At 38.1% G+C, this 19,766-nt stretch overlaps 2 protein-coding genes across 4 annotated transcripts in view; one reads left to right on the top strand and one right to left on the bottom strand.

The window, feature by feature from the left end:
* Positions 1-19,766, top strand: part of KATNAL2 (katanin catalytic subunit A1 like 2) — a 305,997-nt gene that overhangs the window by 179,601 nt on the left and 106,630 nt on the right. The window contains exon 16 of one of the 2 annotated variants that reach the window (XM_077135533.1): positions 1,940-2,369. The exons of the other annotated variant lie outside the window; for it this stretch is intronic. Coding sequence (XP_076991648.1) covers positions 1,940-1,983 — 44 coding nt within the window. The 3' untranslated portion in view covers positions 1,984-2,369. Of the gene's footprint in view, positions 1-1,939; positions 2,370-19,766 lie in introns of those variants that run through there. 2 annotated transcript variants of the gene reach the window in all.
* The window catches only part of HDHD2 (haloacid dehalogenase like hydrolase domain containing 2), a 69,911-nt gene that overhangs the window by 4,778 nt on the left and 45,367 nt on the right, over positions 1-19,766 (bottom strand). The window contains exons 3-5 of one of the 2 annotated variants that reach the window (XR_013165143.1): positions 12,997-13,213; positions 11,221-11,284; positions 5,487-6,646 (exon numbers count right to left, since the gene is read on the bottom strand). Coding sequence is in view for 1 of the 2 variants with exons in the window: in XM_077135538.1 (XP_076991653.1) it covers positions 6,543-6,646; positions 11,221-11,284; positions 12,997-13,213 (385 nt within the window). In the remaining variant the exon portion in view is untranslated. Of the gene's footprint in view, positions 1-3; positions 6,647-11,220; positions 11,285-12,996; positions 13,214-19,766 lie in introns of those variants that run through there. The other variant, XM_077135538.1, reaches the window with a different exon arrangement.

Below are 19,766 nucleotides of genomic sequence, written 5' to 3'. Positions count from 1 at the left end.
AAAAATTTCTAAGAAAAGAGGCATTTTGGATAGCTAAGTATTCCAAAAGGTTTTATCCTTTTAAACAAAAACAAAGCATTTTGGGAGGAAGGGGGGATTGGCTATTTTGAGTAGAATATTTTTAAATGCCTTTTAAAATATTATGAAAAAATGTAGTCAAATTAAAAATATACTTTCTATAACAAAATTAAAATAATCAAATAAATTTAATCTTAGTATATACTAAGAAGTTCATGAGCATTAGATTTACACTCGTGATACCCTAGATATACTGGACTCTAAAAGGTCACAGATTGTAGTACTGTTGAATTTCCAACATCTGCACTTCGTGCTTTTTGGGGGTAATCTTGTTAGGTGACATTTCTTGTAGCCATTAATCCATTTGCTTAAGGCCACTACCTACCTTCCTCATTTCATAAAATTTGAATCAGATGGGACCTTAACTGTTATTGCTAATTTGCTGTGGTTAGAAAGTAGGCCCACTTGTCCTGTAAGTTTACTTGAGAGTGACCAGGTAAAGGGACAGAGAAAACTCCTGTGCATAGCATGCTTTTTGACAATATTTTTTGGCCCTTTTAGCCTGTTCCTGACTTCATTTAGGATAAGTACAGTTTTGCCATCCTTTTTAGCAAATACACTGAATAACCTCCTCCCGCTTCCAACCTCGCATGTACATCTTACGGTGTGCTTGACACACTTTCACAATCTCCATTCCTTTTAAGTAGCTCCAAGTTCATGTTTTTAATACTTTGCCAGTATCCAGTAGATATTCAATCCACTTCTCCTCTTTCTTTTGTAAAGTATGCCTTCAAACAATTATTCATGTACATGTCCTTATGTCATGCGTTTAGGTGACTTCTTCCTTTATCAGTTTGAGACCTTATCTAATGGCTTCCTGTTTGGGATTAAATTTTCTCTCTGCTCCTCTCCCCCAACCCCACTACTATATATATATACACTACTATATATGTCTTTTCCTATCATCCCAAAATCTATCACAATTTTAGATTAACTCAATAGTCAGTATTTTTTGTCAGAACTGTATACGTTGTTCACTGCAGCAAGTCAGTATTTTTGTCAGAACTGTATATATCGTTTCCTGCAGAACTAAGCAGTAAATTAGGATTAGATTTTCTTTCTTGATGGTTTTTCATCTTTTCTACAATCAATAACTACGTTTGCTTAATTTTCTAAGTATCTATCCTTATATTTTTGCAGTACATTCTCATCAATAGTATGAATCCCATTAGTATTATTTTTCAGATGGCTAAGCATATCAGATAAACTTTCTATTCTGTTCCTGTACCGTCTGGTTCTGGTGTTCTAAGGGGAAAGGAACTAAGGACTGCTATAGAGAAGGCAGATTCGTAACTAATCCCTGTTTTCAGCCTTGCATCACATCGTGGCTCACCACTATACCTATTGGCCCCAATAGGCATGGCTGGTTCCATTTTTCCAGAGAATAAACTCCATTCTTCTGCCTTAGAACGGAGGTGTTGACCTGGTTGCTCACAGTGGAGAGGGCTTTTGCACCTCCAACATTTCTGTTTAGCCATTTTTAACAAATCTCTCCCTTTTCAACTCTAGCCTCACACTCCATTTCCTGTCTACCTGGTGCCTCTAAGTCTCGAGTCCCTGAGGTGTACTATACAGATGACTTCTGGCTGTATTTTCTCTCTGCTAATTTTAGTTATCAACACTCCATCTACCCTCTCATCCACTTATCTTCCTCTACCATTCTCTTGTGGGTTCTTTTGGATTTATATTTTCACTATTAATTTTGTGGGGTTTTGAGAACAGCTACCACATATGATTGTAGTTATTTTTCTTTAAAGTAGATTAAAGCTGTATCTAAGTTTATAAGTACATATGAGATTGGTCTGTTAGTTGTTGGAAGAAAATTTAACTTACTCCAACATGTATTTCTTCTAAAACAAAGGTCACAATCCAAATGCCTACAGGAACATGGAACATAATAAGTGAGTAAAGCAAGCTGAGTATAAGATAAGGAAGAGGTGGGGGCAGTTGTGAACTGGAGAGGGCCAGGAACTGCCTGAAGACTACAGCCCAGCTCATCTCCAACTGAATGTTCCAAATGAATGCTGCCAAGTGAAAATTTACACCTAACATTGCCAGCTCTTCCAGCCTTCCTAGAAAAACCAGCAGTTAACTGATTTGCATTTGAAATATCCTGATATTCAGATGCCAGCAACTAAGTTAACATATCTGCCCCCAGAATTCACATCTTGCTTCCTTACTTAATTTAGATCATCATCTGAAAGTGGCCTTCCCTAATGGACCACATTTATCTAAGGTAACCCCAACCTCATTCATATTTACTTTTTTAAAAAAAAAAATCACTTATCTTTCTCATTGTATTGTGTAGTTGTGTGTGTATATGTGTGTGTGTCCATGTTTTGTCTGTCTCCCCTACTCATATGTAAGCTCCATGATTGTGGTACGTTTCTCACTGCTTTGAATGAATGAAACATTTTTAAAAATTGTGTAAGCCAAAGAATATCTGAGGACTACACTTGCTCCATAGACTATAAATTGTGCCTACTGCTCCAGAACGCTTAGCTCACTGGACATGGGCTCTCTGCTAGAAGACCTTTACGACTATTTTGAACGTATCATAACCCTTTGTATTGTTAGATGTACTTTTTTTTTTTACACGGGCAGCCACCAGGAAGTGAACCCAGGTCTCCAGCATGGCAGGCAAGAACTCTGCCACTGAGCTACTGTTTACCGCCTTAAGTTAGATGTACTTTTATATGTGTCACTTCCCCAAACTGAAAATATGCATCTTTGGAGCCAAAGCTGCATTCTGGTCTGTCTTCTTTAGTGCTTTCCCACAGTGGGCATTTAATAAATATTTGTAGTTAATTTTCTCAGACACACCAGCCAGTGAAACAAACAGTTGTTAAGACATGTATGATGTGAAAGTAAGTGCTAGACAAAAAGGTATTCAAAATTGTTTGGTTTTAACAATGTTTATATTATGTATATATCATGACAAATGATTTCTACTGCCCTGGCTTCTTATTACTACCCCTTAAAGATAGCAACTTTGAGATAACAGGTCTTAATGGCTAGTAGAATACAAAAGTAGTTAGCAAAGGCCTTGTGCACTTATGCCAGAAAGGCTCATGACTTATATTAAATAAACCCAATAATGCAAGCATGGCTGTATACAAACAAGGGCTAATATAAAAAAGGAATTCTACTGTTTGAGGCAAAGTATTTTGGTGAAATAGATTAGTGCCGTTTTAAAAATTCTTTATTATAGATGTCAAGAACTTTTGTTTTATCCTGTATGAATGACCATTGATCCAAAACCAACTGAACATAACCATTATAGGTGTAACTTCACTGCCTAATGCTATTGTGATATTTTAAGTGTGGAATACAGATGATGTGATGACACTATGATTCCAAGGGAATTTCTGACATTCAAAGCTAAAGGTTTATGATGGAACTGTGACTTAGAGAGTGAAGTGGCCTAGCCCCCTTGCCGTTTTCCTTTCCTAGTCATTAAGATCAGTTCTGACAGATGTAGAATGGTAGGTATATAAAGCAAGGAAGTTTAAGAGTATAGTGAGTAGAACCATCTGTCCCTCTACAGGATTGGTGATTGTCTAGCATGTGTCAATAACCATTTCCTGATAATGGGTGCTCTTGCCTATCCTTTTTAGACCTACACTGTCGCTAGGCCACTTTTCTCTGGGCCCAGGAAAAGATTACAGTAAAACTTACACAAACATTGTCCTTGAGGTCAGTGCTCCAAGATAGCCCTTTGGGTAGGATGACTGGAAAGTAATACTTCAATTATTCAAATTTCCTCCATGAAACCCAGGAGGGTTTCAACCCAACAACCCAACTAGCTGACCTGGGAATTTTCATAGTAATCTTGATCTAAAACAAGATTTGTATTTATCCTTATGAATCTCTCTGCACACGTCAGTTAGGTAAGCCCTAGAATAATATTCGTTAAATTTAAAATTCTAAGTTTTTAATGGCCCACGGGGACAAACTAAAATGGAAAAGTAGAGGAGCTATTTCTCTTGGCCAGGTATATTATGCTCAGGTGATATTACCCATACCTGCTACTTTATTTACTTCCTAACCCAGCAATGATCTCCACTTCTTTGCTTTAGCTTGAACTTGTCTCCAGAGCATCACATCCATTATTTCCCAGCATCTACTAGGGCTTCCCCTATGGACATCTTAAAGGCGAGTCTAAAATGAAACTTTATTTTTATTTTTCCTTCATATCCATAGCTATATCTTCTAGCATTAAATTCCTATAATGTTTACAGCTAGTTTTTATTAACTCAGTTACTGTCTGAGTGTGTTTTTGTGTTATGGCAGATCTAGAAAAAGAAGGAGATACAATTCTGTCTAGTGGAGAGAAGTGTGACAAAATAAGTGTAATTTAATAACTGCTACATGGGTACGAAGGAGGGAATACTTCATCTTGCAGAGTTAGGTAAGACCTCAGAGAGGAGGGGACATTTGAGTTGAGTCTTCATATTGTTTACAAGTAATGTCTTGTGTATTCTCAACTAGAAGAGGTCCTCAAGGAAGAATCCTTTTCTTATATGCTTGACTCTTTCCTACAAGGGCTAACCTGGCACTTGACAGGTAGCAACTAACAACACTTGATAACGTTTTGGCCAAGGAATTACTGACCCAGCCACCCAAGTAACAAGCCACAGTTGAATACAGCCCATCCAGCAGGCACCAAGCAGTACTCTCTACCTGCATGCTGAGCCTCTCTGTCTGGCCGTGCCCTGAGAAAGTAGACTTTTTTTTTTAAATCCTCAGGAAGACTTTTCTCACTGGATCAACCAGTGAGAAATTCTACCAATGCTTTTCAGATTAGTAAACACAGGACATCCTGGTATATATGCGTCATCATCATCCCAAACATACAACATTTACTGTGTGCCTGATTCTATTCCAAGTACTTAGTACATGGCTAATGCATTTAACCTTCTTGACAACCCTATGTGGTGGGCATAGTCATCATCTCCATTTTAAAAATAAAGAAAGGGGGGTATAAGAAGATAGACTGCTTGGTCACAAAGCCAGTTAAATGTGGGCTAGGCTCCAGACTCTATGCTTTTAGTCTCTGCACTCATCCTGATTTTGGGTGGTAGTCATTACACATCTGTCTTCTGGACTCCAGGATATATGCTAACCTGGCATTTGTAAAAACAAGATCAAAGTGCCTATCAAACTACCAAAAAGAGAGGGAGCTGCCATCTATTTAGTTTTGCTCCCTCCCATTCAAGATCAAGCTGATCTCTGAACAAGCATCAAAACCCAAAGCTCATTAACATCAGTGTGGGCTTCAATAAGGTGAACACTACAATGATGTACAATTACAGCCTAATAATTCAATGCCCGAGAGCCCTGTAATATAATTGTAGAGGCCCAGGATTATCATAGTATGCAAATGCACTAGAAAAATCATTACTTACTTAGTTTCCTTCATTGTGGTAGGTTTAACATAAGAAGAGTGATCCATGCTACAAGACAGGATTTCATTTTATAGCTGTAGTAACCAAGTACATAAAAGCTTGAATCTGTCCCAATAGCTTCTAAAAGATTTTTCCCATAGTGTCAGAGGCAAAAATAATGAAATCTTGCAAATGTACAGTAATAGGGCCCTGGTGGACACTAACTTCAAAAATGCATGGTCTATAAGACATTAAAGGCTTGATTTTAGTTTCTGCACTGTTCCTGTTAATAACAATGTCTAATTAAAACATCTGTAAAATACTGATAGTTTTAATTTTACATAAAATTTCCAAAACAACTGTTACACAGTATAATAGGTATCTGCAATGAATAGGTTATTAATGGAAATATTATTTTAAATTAAAATCAGCTTCTAAATTTAAATTAGTCATCTCTGGCTAATGAAGAGAAAAAGAAGTCACCCATACTGGGAATAATACAGTAGATAATCTAGTTTTCAAAATCTGTTAAAGCATATTCACTTGATCACTTGTGCTAAAGGACAATTCATTTTGTTTCTTCTGCCTTGTACTCTACTTGGCACTACTAATGGATTTCATAGTTGAACTCAATGTTAAAACAACATCCCAATGCTTTAACTTTCAATGCATTACTTTATAATTTAAAGAACACCAATTGCTTTATTCACAATCTGAATTTCCCCCACCCAGTTTACCAGAGATGAGACAGCAATGAATACTATTCCCTACAGTAGCTTTTCTCTCCCAGCCCTGCCTAACCTCATGAATATTTTAAAAGGAATGGCACAAAAATCTCAGCTTTCCTTTTCTTTGGGTCTCATCTTCTTTTACAAAATAAAGCAAAAGAGATTAGCAAGGCCTAGCAGCTGGCTGCAATTCAATATCTTTCTTTCTAATTAATGTACAATAAAAAAGAGGGTTAAAACGTGATCAGCCATGAGCAGTATGTCTATTTATGCTAGCACTGAGTTGGTGAAGGATCATTCCAGACAAGGAAAAGCTGTGTTTCAAGTTGCTTCAGGTTCACATAATGATTCACAGTAGATGCTGCAGAATGTGGTCCACAGCATGAGGGAAGCTTGTACAAGTTAAGTAAGGAGGTGGATTAATTTTTTCTTCATCTGCTGCTCGATATTTCCCTGAAATGAAAGTAAAGCCAGTGAACAAAGGCTACTGGTAGAATACTAAATTAATTCTGCCCCATGAGCACCTGGGCCATTACGGAACCACCCTTTCGATTACTACAGAATCAAGGGCTCCACTTCTCCCCAAGCACCTTTTATTGAGGCTTCAGGATACAATGAAGCAATTCAATGAGATGTCACATTCAGCATTTTCCCAGGCCTTCTGGTCTTTAACAATAGACTCAGTCACAGGTATTGGGTCACCTGACAGTTATGGTTCTCTTCAAATCTCCACAGTTGATGAAATAATTTTCTTTCCCCACTAGCCCTAAAGATAGGAATGATGATTAAATCAATGCTTTTAAATGGAAGCCCAGACCCCAGAGGGCAGAGGCCTCGTCAGCTCCCGAGGGTGACTGAAAACAGCATGTGTTGCTGCCAAGCCAAGCCCTGTGAGCCTGGCAAATGAGAGTGCCGGGAGTGGGGAGGAAGAGTGATGGATGGCTCACAGGCCTTGGGGCCAGGCAGGACAGGCTGCACGGCAGGGGTGCCAAGTGGCAAGCACTATGGAATTCAAGATAGCATGCTGTTCCTCCAGCCTGGCACATAATTTAACACCCCAACACACCAGAAGCACCATTACACACAGTGGTCAGAGTGAGCTATTAAAAATGTAAATCACAGAGTGCAGGGTCCCTATTTAAACACTCTTAAGGGTCCCAATGCCCTTTAGAAAGAATCCAAATCTCTACTGTTACCTACTAGGCCCTCTGTCATTAGCCACAGCACCCCTCTAAACTGTCACGTGCTACCTGCTCACTAAGCTCCAGCCCTAAAAAGGACTTAGCTCTTTTGAGGAACTTTATACGTGCAGCCCCTTTGCTTGGAACATTCTTCTCACCTGACCACTTCCTTCATGCTTCAGGCTCAGACCCCAGCCCTCCCAACCAAATTAGATCCCCCCCTGTTATTCTCTCTCTTAGTACCCTCTTCTTTTCTCAACATTTATAACATTTTAAAATTATATACTTATCTGTATTTATTTGATTAATGCCTGTTTCATGCCTAGACCATAAGTTCTTTCAGAAAAAGGCCTGTGTCTTTTATATTTCCCAATGTATTCTTAGCACCTAATCATAATGCCTGGCACACGGTAACATTTCACAAATTTTTTTTTGAAGAATGAATAAATGAAAGGGAGGTAGGAAATAGCAGGTGCTGCTTCAGCTGAGGCTTTGGGGAAGAGGCAGATTGCCTTGTAGCCACCAGGGTTGCCTCTGCACATCCCTTTTTGCCTTGTTCTCATCCCTTTTTCTGCCATCTCTACAATTCTCCAGCTTCTTCCAGCTCTTTTCTATCCCTAAATCTAGCTCCCCCAACAATGGACCCATAATTTTCTACAATCCTTCTTGTCTTCCCTCTTTAAAGAGGCTTATTAGCGCAGTAACACAAAGCCTGAAAAAACCCTTTCCAATACCTCTGCATTTTGGTGGAGAAGATGCTTCCTAACATATCTGATTGCCTAAAAATTGTTAAAGGAAAGGAATTAGCATCAAATGTGCAAAGGTAATTAATAAATACCTCATTCACCTTAGCATTTTCAAGGTACCTTTCCACAATATGGTTCAAGTGGCAAATTATACTGCCTGTTTTATTCCTCAAGCTTAAATCCCACCAAGTATAAACTCCTTTGTAAAGTCTTAGAGGTAATAATGACTAACTACTGCTATACCACTGTTGGGGACTGAATCATGCCCCCTACCTGGTCCTGTGGGCATGGACCCATTGTAATTAGGATCTCTTGAAGATGTTACTTCAGTTAAGGTATGGCCCAACTAAATTAGGTTGGGCTTTATTCCAGAGTCCTTTGTTAAGCAGAATGAAATTCAGACAGAAAGAGAAACCATGGAGAGCAACCAGAAGCTGAAAGTCAATGGAACTAGAAAAGAAAGAAGACACCACCATGTGCATTTCCATGTGACAGAAAAACCAAGGATCAAGGACTGTTAACCAGCAAGAAGACACTGACACCAATAGGAAGCAAGCCTTCTAGTCTCTAAAACCGAGAACCAATAAACTTCTGTTATTAAACCAAACCATTGTATGGTATTTGGTTTAGCAACTGGGAAACTTAAACAGTCACCTAATTCCTGGATCCAGTGGTCTAAGGGGCAAATATGTGAAAGCAGTTTCTTGGCCATGGGAGAGAGCTCATACGATGCTTTTGTTTAGTCTGGCCTTGCACTGGGATTTCTATACAATACAAATGGACACAGGTGGCTTAGGTATGTATAATCCTTCTAACACCTAACACAGTGTCTGGCACACAGTAGGTGCTCAGTAAATGCTGGCTGAGTGAATATGAAGTAGACCCCATCACTCATGTCTGACTTACTGCAGCAATTTGTGCTCCCTGGATGGATAAATGATGAATGGAGGGAAAATACAGGTAGCACGCTGATACCATAAGACAAAGAACTATCTCATTTTGGGGGTGGAGAGGGGTGGTGGTGATGTTTACATATGCTAACCAGAAAAATTCTGGTTAGGACTAGTAAAAAATCTTTAGTAACAAATCAGAAGCCAACCTATACTGAGCATGTACCCTGTGCTTCTCATTTTGAGAAACAGAACTGTTCAAGACAATCCACAAAAAGCACTTACTATTGTATATAAATTAAAATCTTTACAGTAATTTTTGAGACTGAAAAACCTAGTGTTTATCCACTACACTGAGTTAAAATTTATCAACGGACCTGGCTTCTTTGTGTGCTCCCAGAACAGTTGGCCTCTTCAGACTTTTTTTCTATGACCAAAGAACAATGATACAAATGGACTTGTTTTCATGAGCTGGACTTAGCTGCTATGTATATATATATACTTTAGATTTGGTTGTATTATGCTCTTGGCATGTCTAAGATTAACTGGATGCCTCTGTGCTAGGTTTTTTACAACCAATTCCCAGTCAGAAAGAAAGCAGAGCCAATGGAGACCAGTGAGGGGGAAGTGGGCCTATCAAGCCACTAGCAGAGGTTCATTTTCAATGCTTAGTGGAAGTCTTATGAGCTAAAGAAAGGAAACATTCATGGGAATAATAAACAAGAGCAAAAGTAGTTATCTAAAGGTTTCCTTAACAACCAGAAAATGAAAGGCAAGAATTTCAAAGTAAAGGTACAGGAGAGGATGATGAATGTGGCTATTTTTCTTGACTTTATCTGATGCTTCCTCTTTTTTCCTTCACCAAAAGATAACACTGTCGCTAGGAAGGTGATGATCATTTTGAGTGAATTTTGAAGAAGCACACTGTGTTAATTCTGGAGAGACTGTGTTACTATCTGCAAGTCTCCAATGTTCACCCTAGACACGAACAGACTGGGTTTTTACTCTTTAGTAGTTACAAGGTCTTGCCAAGTACTTCTTATTTAATTATAGCTGCATCTATGTTTTCCTGTTTCTATTTTAAATTAAAAAAAAACTTTTCTGCAACCACATTTACTTGAAAAAACATCATTGTCAAGAATAAATGTACTTTTTCTAAAAAATGTCCAAGGGGCAGAGTTAAACTTTAAGATTTAAATTTAAATCTTCCCTTTTATTTACTGCCTAGTAAATAATATCACTTCTGTTATATGAAACCAGGCAAATAAGCTCACAGAGCCATCTATGGAACCATTTATTTTATTTGATTTATATGAGCCTGAGGACAATTCCTGGACAAGATTTCTAGCTGTCAACCTTAAACAGGTGCTATTAGTTCCAAACTCAGCAGGTGCCATTTTGGAGGTTGGAAGGAACCTCTTTATTATATCTGAAAGGATCATTAAGTTTCCAGCACAACAGTGGTTAACCCCACTCCCGGTTCTCATGCCATTCTTTCCTCACCTTTAAAGGACTTTATCCTATTACATTCTATATATGTAAACACACAGATCACATATGACAGTTAAAGGGACCAGTCCAACCCCATCATTCTTAAAAGGATTCAAAGGAGGTGAAAAGCCTTGCCTAGAGTCTCTCAGAGCAAAGCTGCGACCAGAACCCAGGACACTTAACCAGCCAATGTACTCACAATGGCATATAACCTGAATACTTCCCAACAGGTTTTTTTCCCTTTCCCTATATTTGAAGGGCCACATACAGTATACCTAATTATGGTGCAGTAAATAATTTCTAAACTTTCCTGCAATCACCAAAAACAGTAAGTGAAAAGGCAAGAAAAAAACTGTACATATGTTTAAATGCAAACATTAATGCACAGTTTCAGATCAGTTTCATCATCGTACAGCTGATATAAAGACAATCCATTCCAGTGTACTTATTTATATATCCAGAAAATCATAGCTGTTAATTGTCAACTGTGTGCAATTGTTTCTGGGTTGGAACCTTATCTTCCTAGCTATATACAGCCTGGACCTGTCCCCACTGGCTTTTTTCCCTGTGATCTTAAGCACATTTTATTTTTTGCTTTGTGGCAAACAGAATTAATTAAAGTGCCCCCATGGACCTTGCCATTTCTGCAAAGACTGTTCTTTAAGCAACTGTATTTTCTACCATCCTGTTGTAGAGTAGGCTTATACAGCGATACATACCGGTTTTTACTAAGATGCCCAGCATGCCGATGTTCTGAGCCCCACCAACATCATCCCTGCAATCCTAGAAAAGCATAATGAAAGGGTTTAATCCAGTGTCTTCAGTTAGCTCACCCCCCAAAATACCCCACCAACTGATTTGACGTATATTAGTCTGAGTTTGCCAATTGTAATCCCAGCGCTTTTTCCTTAAAATGGAAGAGAGGAAGATGTAAAAAGGGCGAGCCTGCACATAATACTCTGAGGAAGCACACCCCATTTGGAGGGGCAGGCATCGTAAAAGTTGAAAGGGTACAACGGTGGAGTAATCCTAGTAATAAAGCACAAAAAGCAGAGCTACAACTCCTCACGTTTTGTATTATGTACAACTCTCTCCTCAGCTTAAAATAGATCACAAACAAAAGCATTCCTTCCATTTTGTAGCTTTTAAGGTAAACGATCCAACTACAGATAGTGAATGAACCAGATTTGGAAAAAAGCTTTTGTGCTGCCCATATTATCCTTAATTTCCATCCAATTGTCCACAAAGTAGAAGCAAGCCAAATCAGAATATGTGAACAGATTCTATGACTTTCTGATTTTCCCATCACACATGGGAATAACTGACAGATCAGTCTGAAAAGGGAACATCTTTTTCCAATTTTAACCCAAGACAGGGATGAATAGCTTGCTTGATTGTAATGATGAATGCAAGGTAAAAAAAAAAATCCAAGGACAGGAAGAAATATCAAGAAAATCAATCCTGATATCTCAAATCTGTAAGTAGGATTCATTCAAACAATCTGCCCATGAAAAGTTTTCTTAAAACTCATTAATATAATTCAATAACAACTCCTGGAAATGAGTTTCAGAATGTCAAAATCTTCATTCAAGAGGCCACTAATGTCTAACTTAAAACCTTTTCTGTTATATCTAAACTTGCTCTGTTGAGAAAGTGGAGGTGGAAGAGACGGAGAGAAGGAAGAAGGGAGGAAAGAAAAAGTAGACGAGGAAAGGGAGGGAAAAAAACTGCCACTCGTCTAGGTAATAAACAACCTCCCACATAGGTGAGCACTGCTGTCGCATGCCCTTCCCACCCCCACCCCCTACCAGGGCTCAGTCCCAGCATCTCCCAGGATAAAGGAATTCTGACATCACCAGGCTCAGATAACTGCTTCTTCAAACACACAACTGCCTAGGAAAGCCAGATAAAGGCTTGCCAAGAGGAAAAGATGTAACTGAAAAGATGGTTTACCAAGACGCAGTGTAATTTTCAGCTCTGTTCATACCATGGCACACATAAGAAATAACGTTTGCCTAGTACAGTGAGGTAAACTGACAAGACTGCTTAAGGCCAGAAGTGACTGGCCAGGACTTCCAATCATCCCAAGGTTAACACTGCCACTCAAAGGGCTGAGGTGATCAATATTTTAGCTATTTGTGGCATACTGATTGGAATGTTCTTCCATAAAGTACACAGTTAAGAAAAAAATCAATAATGACAGAATTTTTTAGGCATAGGTTGTGGTCTGCATAAGTAATATTTTAAAAGTTTAGATTGTTTAGGGGTTTTCTTCAAAAAGATATATAATGTACTTCATTGACTTGTAATATAAATAGCGTTTTGAATTTTATATATCCCATTACTCATGGACAAATATCAGAAATAATAAAAATTTCTGTTCTTTAGAAGAATAACACCAAACATTTTCTACAGCAAAGCCCATTTTTTTTAGGTGGCCACTTATTTTTTTAGGTGAGCTCAGGTCAGGTCATCGCCTAAGCTCTTCTACTTACATCTCCTATCATGATGGCCTCCTCAGGTTCACAGCCAGTGTCCCGCAAGGCTTCCAAAAAGAACGTTTTCTCTGGTTTCCCCACTACTGTGGCTTTGGTGTCTGTGGCATACTCTAAAGCAGTCACGAATGGCCCAGGCCCCAGGGCTAAGCCATCTTTCCTCTTGTAGTACCTGGCTTTGTGGATTGCTATGAGAGGTGCCCCATCCAGGAGGAGCCTAGAGAGACCAAGAACATGTGAAATGGCTAAAAGCAAGGCTTTTGCGACTGGAGAAGAATGTCAGGCTTACAAGTGGTTTAATTCACACACTCACAGAAACAGTTTCTTATTAACTTTTAATGACTTACTGTCTTCTAATGAATTTGCAAAGAACTGCTGGGAATTATACTCAGATACACTAAAGAAAGGTGATAGATTATTAAATTTGGAATTGCTTCAACCTTTTACCTTTAGTGGTTTCAGACACTTTACCCAAATCACCAGGGAAAGAAAATTAAGAGAACTAAAGCTAAATAAGACACTCAAGGGAAGAAGCTTAACTTAATGAGACAAGTTGTTTCAACCTTCCCTAACGGTAAGCAGAGGCTCTTGAGTCTTTCACAATTCCATACAATCCTGTCACAGTGAAACATTCCACTAGCTCCAGAAATACTGGCATTCCTGTTCCTTCTACTCCAATATTTAAGTTTCTTATTGTTTTAGAAGTTAATAGAGTGTTTTACAAATAGTTTCTGCTTGTATATTTAACTCTTTATTCTTTTACTTTTTGACTGCTTTCCACATTACTCTGCAAATCAAATCAAGCCATCTTCCCAGAACAACCAACAAGGCTCAAGGGAGAACCTTTATTACAAAGTCCCTTCTTTCGTCCTGATACAGGACAAACAATACTCTACTACCAAACTAAAGGCCATAAACATTTTTCCCATTAGTATGATAACCACACTCCACATATAGTTAAGGATCCTCCTTTGTCATTCGGGCAAAGCATGACAAAACACATTCAACCTCTCCTCCACTCCCACCAATTTATTACTCATCTCCAAACTCCATTTAAAAAAAGCAAAGTCTGCCATCCATCCCAACAATGCAGACTTTAGTCACACTGGAGAAATAGTCCTGTACATATTATTATAATGGAATGTAGTATATAATATTTTTCTTAAACTGCTTTTTAAACAATGTAATAAATGATCTCACTAGCTTAATTTACTTCTAAGTCATCTACTTAGTTAAAATATTTAGTATGTCCATTGAGGAAGAATTCATCACATCTTACCCTTCACAATTAAGTAATTAAGCACCCAAGAATGAAACTGCTAAATTATTCTTGTCAGTGGGTATGAAATGCCTTCCTGTGGGAGATGCAGAATTCAGACATTTATGATTAAATATTTTATTAAGTAAAAACCAATACTGGACTATTACAGGGCCTTACTGTTAGTTACTACAAATTGCTCACAGCACAAGGCAGCTCCTTCAAATGTATTCACTAATATTAATACAAATTTATTTCTTAAAGCAGGTCTTGAAATCCAGCTGTTAGGAAACCTGGCAAAGCCACTATGTTGGCCTTAAAGAACCACAGCTGATAGCAATGAGCTAACAATGGATGATTTATCTATCTCCCCTCCTGTCACCCCACCCCCAATCCCATTTATGTGCTACTCTACCACGGAACTGGAATTCTTTATGCAACAGACCTCAAAATTGCTTTCCACTTATACAGCTCAACTAAAAACTCATTTGATTTAGCTTTGTTAATATTTTATTATATATTAACTGAGGATAAGACTTATAAACTTGATTGATGTGTGTACTTAATTCCCAGGCAGTACTTACTGCCTTCCCTGGAAGGGCTGAAACTGTGGGTTCCTCTACATTGCTCTAAATGGGAATTGGTTCTACCCAGGGCTGGAAAAAAAATATGCATATTTCAGAAGTGGTTCCTGCTTCTGTCATTCTTTGCACAGCATAAGTGTTTTGAAATCTTTGAAGAGCCAAGGTATAGTCAGGAAACACGGAAAGGTAAATGTTTTCTGTAACAGAGAATAAAAGATCTTTTATAATTTAAAATATTTTTAAAATATCAAAAATGGATACCCTAGGCGGGCCGCGGTGGCTCAGCGGGCAAAGTGCTTGCCTGCTATGCCGGAGGACCTCGGTTCGATTCCCGGCCCCAGCCCATGTAACAAAAAAACAAAGAAACAAAATACAATAAAACAAGAAAATGTTAAAAAAAAAAAAAAAAAAAAAAATGGATACCCTAGTACTTGGAATGTTTTTATTTTTATATTTAGACAGGGCAACAAAGAATTTGTTGTTTTGATCACTAAAAATAATACATCAACAGGAAATCTGAGAATTTCTTGTCTAAAAGCCCACTGTTGTATAGGAGGGGAAAAAAGGCATAAAGAAGGCCAGATACAAACATTTCTGGCTGTAAATTCCATGTAGGCAAAGGAAAAAAACTGTAGAAGTCCTACCCAGTGAGCAATGCCAAAATATAAAAATCTCAGGCAGAGCAGTGAGCAAAAAGCTGAGGAAATAATTTATATTCAAATTCACAAAAAATTATTGAAAGGGACTTTAAGAACATCAAGTTCAACATGCACCATTTTATAGGTGAGGGGACAGTCCAGAGATGTTGACCAAAATCAACTGTACCACCAAGGAAAGCTAGAAACAGTTTTGGGAACTAGAACTTCTTTTCTCTCTCTTTTTAAAAAAAAATATTTTTATTGACAAATCTTCACACACATATAGTTCATACATGGTGTACATCAATGACTCATAATGTCATCACATAGTTGTGTATTCATCACCATGATCATTTTTAGAACATCTGCATCACTCCAGAAAAAGAAATAAAATGAAAACAGAAAAATTCATACATCCCATACTCCTTACCCCTTGCTCTCATTGACCACTAGCATTTCAATATACCCAATTTATTTTACCCCTTATCCCCTCTATTATTATTTATTTTTATCCATATTTTTAAACTCATCTGTCCATACCCTAGATAAAAGGAGCATCAGACACAAGGTTTCCCAATCACACAGTCACACTGTAAAAGCTATAGCATTATACAATCATCTTCAAGAATCAAGGCTACTGGAACATAGCTCAATAGTTTCAGGTACTTCCCTCCAGCCACTCCAATACACCATGAACTAAAAAGGTTTATCCATATAATGCATAAGAATAACTTCCAGGATAACTTCTCAACTCTGTCTGAAATCTCTCTGTCAGAGAAACTTTATTTTGTCTCATTTCTCTCTTCCCCCTGTAGGGTCAAGAAGGCTTTCTCAATCCCTTGATGCCGGGTCCTGGTTCATCCCGGGAGTTCTGGCCCACATTGCCAGGGAGAGTTACACCCCTGGGAGTCATGTCCCACATAGAGGGTAGGGCAGTGAGTTCACCTGAGTTGGCTTATAGAGAGAGGCCACATCTGAGCAACAAAAGAGGTTCTCTGGGGGTGACTCTAAGGTATAATTATAAGTAGGCTTAGCCTATCCTTTGCAGGAATAAGTTTCATAGAGGCAAATCCCAAGATCAAGGACTCGGCCTATTGATTTGGTTGTCCCCACTGCTTGTAAGAATATCAGGAATTCTCCACATGGGTAAGCTGAATATTTCCTCCTTTCTCCCCAGTCCCCCAAGGGGACTTTGTAAATACTTTTCTTTAGTCCCTACCCAAACTACTCTGGCATATATCGGGGCATCACACTAACCTGTTCAAACCAACAAGATCTCATACCCTATTCAAGATTCCATGTACTTATGGTGTTCAACTAAACTGACCATGCAAGTTAAATTAGGTAATACACGATCCAAAACATAAATTTAGCACCAAATAAACATCTCTCCTTTTGGTCTCACACAGAAGTTGAAGTTTTAAAATATGGACGATATCATCCCTTACCCTGTATCCTGATCTATCCCAGATCTATCCAGATCAGCTTCATTCGTATCTCTAGTTGAAGACTGATTCCTTTTTCAACTTTTTAAACAGTTCCTGTATGGGATAGTGCTGACTTTCATAGCTTCAGAGCGCTAACTCTGAGTCTCAGGTATCATATAAATACCTGAGGTTTCTAGGTACAACCGGGTTATATACAAACTTCTTGTGGAAACTCCAAGAGGCTGCATCTCTCAGTTTCCCTACTGACAGTGAATAGGTACATCTCTTTTTCTGCATTTTCTCTAGCACTTGTTCTCTCTGTTCATTTTTAAAGTTTTATTCGCACATCATACAATCTAATCTAAGTAAATAGACATGGCTTCAACACTATAACCTATATGAAGACATTTCCTTATCTTCCTCAGTATCTCAGAATTTAGAAATAACAGTTACAACTCCTGAATATATGCGACTGCTGTAAGCATTTACAATCTAGGACCCTTTGCAATAGGCCTCAACCTGATAACCCATACTCTCAACTTCAATTCACTGAGTTTTTATATTATAGTTAGTCCTTATGAGTGAGACATGATAGTATTAGTCTTTTTGTTTCTGACATTTCATTCAACGTAGTCCTTAAGGTTCATTCACCTAGTTGCATGCTTCACAGCTTCATTCCTTCTTGCAGTGTTCAGTGGTCTGTTGTATGTATATACTACAGTTCCCCTCTTCCTTCCCTCATTAGGCCACCTCCATCCATTGTGAATGGAATTGAGAACACTGCTGCTATAAACACCAGTATGCAAATATCCATTCATGTCCCTACACTCAGTTCCTTCAGGTAAATACAGAGTAATGGGGTTGCAGGATCATATGGCAACCCTACCCCAGCTTCTTGTGGAAACTCCAAGAGGCTGCATCTCTCAGTTTCCCTACTGACAGTGAATAGGTACATCTCTTTTTCTGCATTTTCTCTAGCACTTGTTCTCTCTGTTCATTTTTAAAGTTTTATTCGCACATCATACAATCTAATCTAAGTAAATAGACATGGCTTCAACACTATAACCTATATGAAGACATTTCCTTATCTTCCACAAAGAATCAATACCCCTCCCCCATTCCCCCGCCTGCTGACATTTAGTTTTGGCACAATGCCTTTGTTAAGTTCAGTGGAAGCATATTACAATATTACTGTTGACTACAGACCCTAGCTTGCATTGATTGTACTTTTTCCTGTATACCATCCATTTCAACACCTTGCAATGTTGACATTTATTTATTTTCCCTCACGCAAAAGTTTTTTTTTATTTGTTCACCTTCATTGTCCACTCTAGGCATTCCTAAGTTATACCATCTCAGTCTTTATCCTCTATCTTTCTTTCTGGTTTTATATGTGTCCCCAGCTCTTTTCTCTCAATCATACTCACATTCAGCTTCCTTCACTGTACATATGTTATTGTACTACCATCAGGTACTATTGTGCTATCCATTTCTGAATTTTTACAGTAAGTCCTGTTGCACAGTCTGTGTTCCTTCAGCACCAAATGCCCAATCTCTACCCTATTTCTATCTCTTGATAACCCATGTCCTTAACTTCAACTCTCAAAGTTTACTCATCAATGTTAGTTCATATTAGTAAACTATACAGCATTTATCTTTTTGTTTCTGGCTAATTTCACTTAACATAATATCCTCAAGGTCCATCCACATTGTTACATGCTTCAAGACTTTATTCTGTCTTACAACTGCATAATATTTCAACATTTATATATGTATGTATGTGTATATCTTGGCAATCGTAAATAAGGCTGCTATAAACATCAGTGTGCAAATGTCTGTTGATATGGTTGTATCCTCTGAATATATACTTAATAATGGGATCGCGAGATCATATGGCAATTCTATAACTAGCTTCTTTTTGTCTGTTTTTTGTTTTTCTTCATGCAAAAACATTTTTTAATTTGTACATTTAGTCACTATCATTATACACTTTAGGCATTCCTAGATTATACCATCATAATCTTTATCATCAATCTTTCCTTCTGGTTTCATTTGTGCCCCCAGCACTCCTACCTCTATCATTCTCACATTCAGCTTCATTTATTGTACTAATATTATTGTGCTACAATTAGGTAGTATTGTGCTATACATTTCTGAATTTTTACAATCATACGTGTTGCACAATCTATATCCCTTCAGCTCCTATAACCCAATATCTACCCTATTTCTATCTCCTGATGCCCTCTGTTCTTAACTGAAATTCTCCAGGTTCATTCATTAATGTTTGTTCATATCAGTGAGACCATATAGTATTCGTCCTTTCGTTTCTGGCTAATCTCACTCAGCATAATGTCCTCAAGGTCCATCCACTTTGTTAAATGCTTCATGACTTTATTATTATGACTGCATGATATTTCATCATATGTATATACCACAGCTTGTTTAGCCACTTGTCTGTTGATGGACATTGGGCTGTATCCATCTCTTGGCAATTGTAAATAATGCTGCTATAAACATTGGTGTGCAAATGTCTCTTTTTGTCCTTGCCCTCATGCCCTCTGTATAGATACCTAGCTATGGTATTACCAGGTCATATGGCAGTTCTATACTTAATTCCTGAGGAACTGCCAAACTGCCTTCCACAGCAGTTGTACGATTTGACACACCAACAGTGGACAAGTGTGCCTCTTTCTCCACATCCTCTCCAGCACTTGTCATTTACTGTTTTATTGATGATGGCCATTCTGGTGGGTGAGATGATATCTTTATTTTTGCATTTCCCGAATACCCAGGGAAGTTGAGTATCTTTTCATGTGCCTTTTAGTCATTTGTATTTCCTCTAAAAGAAGTGTCTGTTCATGTC

Source organism: Tamandua tetradactyla, chromosome 18 (assembly GCF_023851605.1).
Source record: "Tamandua tetradactyla isolate mTamTet1 chromosome 18, mTamTet1.pri, whole genome shotgun sequence".
NCBI lineage: Eukaryota > Metazoa > Chordata > Mammalia > Pilosa > Myrmecophagidae > Tamandua > Tamandua tetradactyla.
This window is presented reverse-complemented; position numbering and strand designations above follow the sequence as displayed.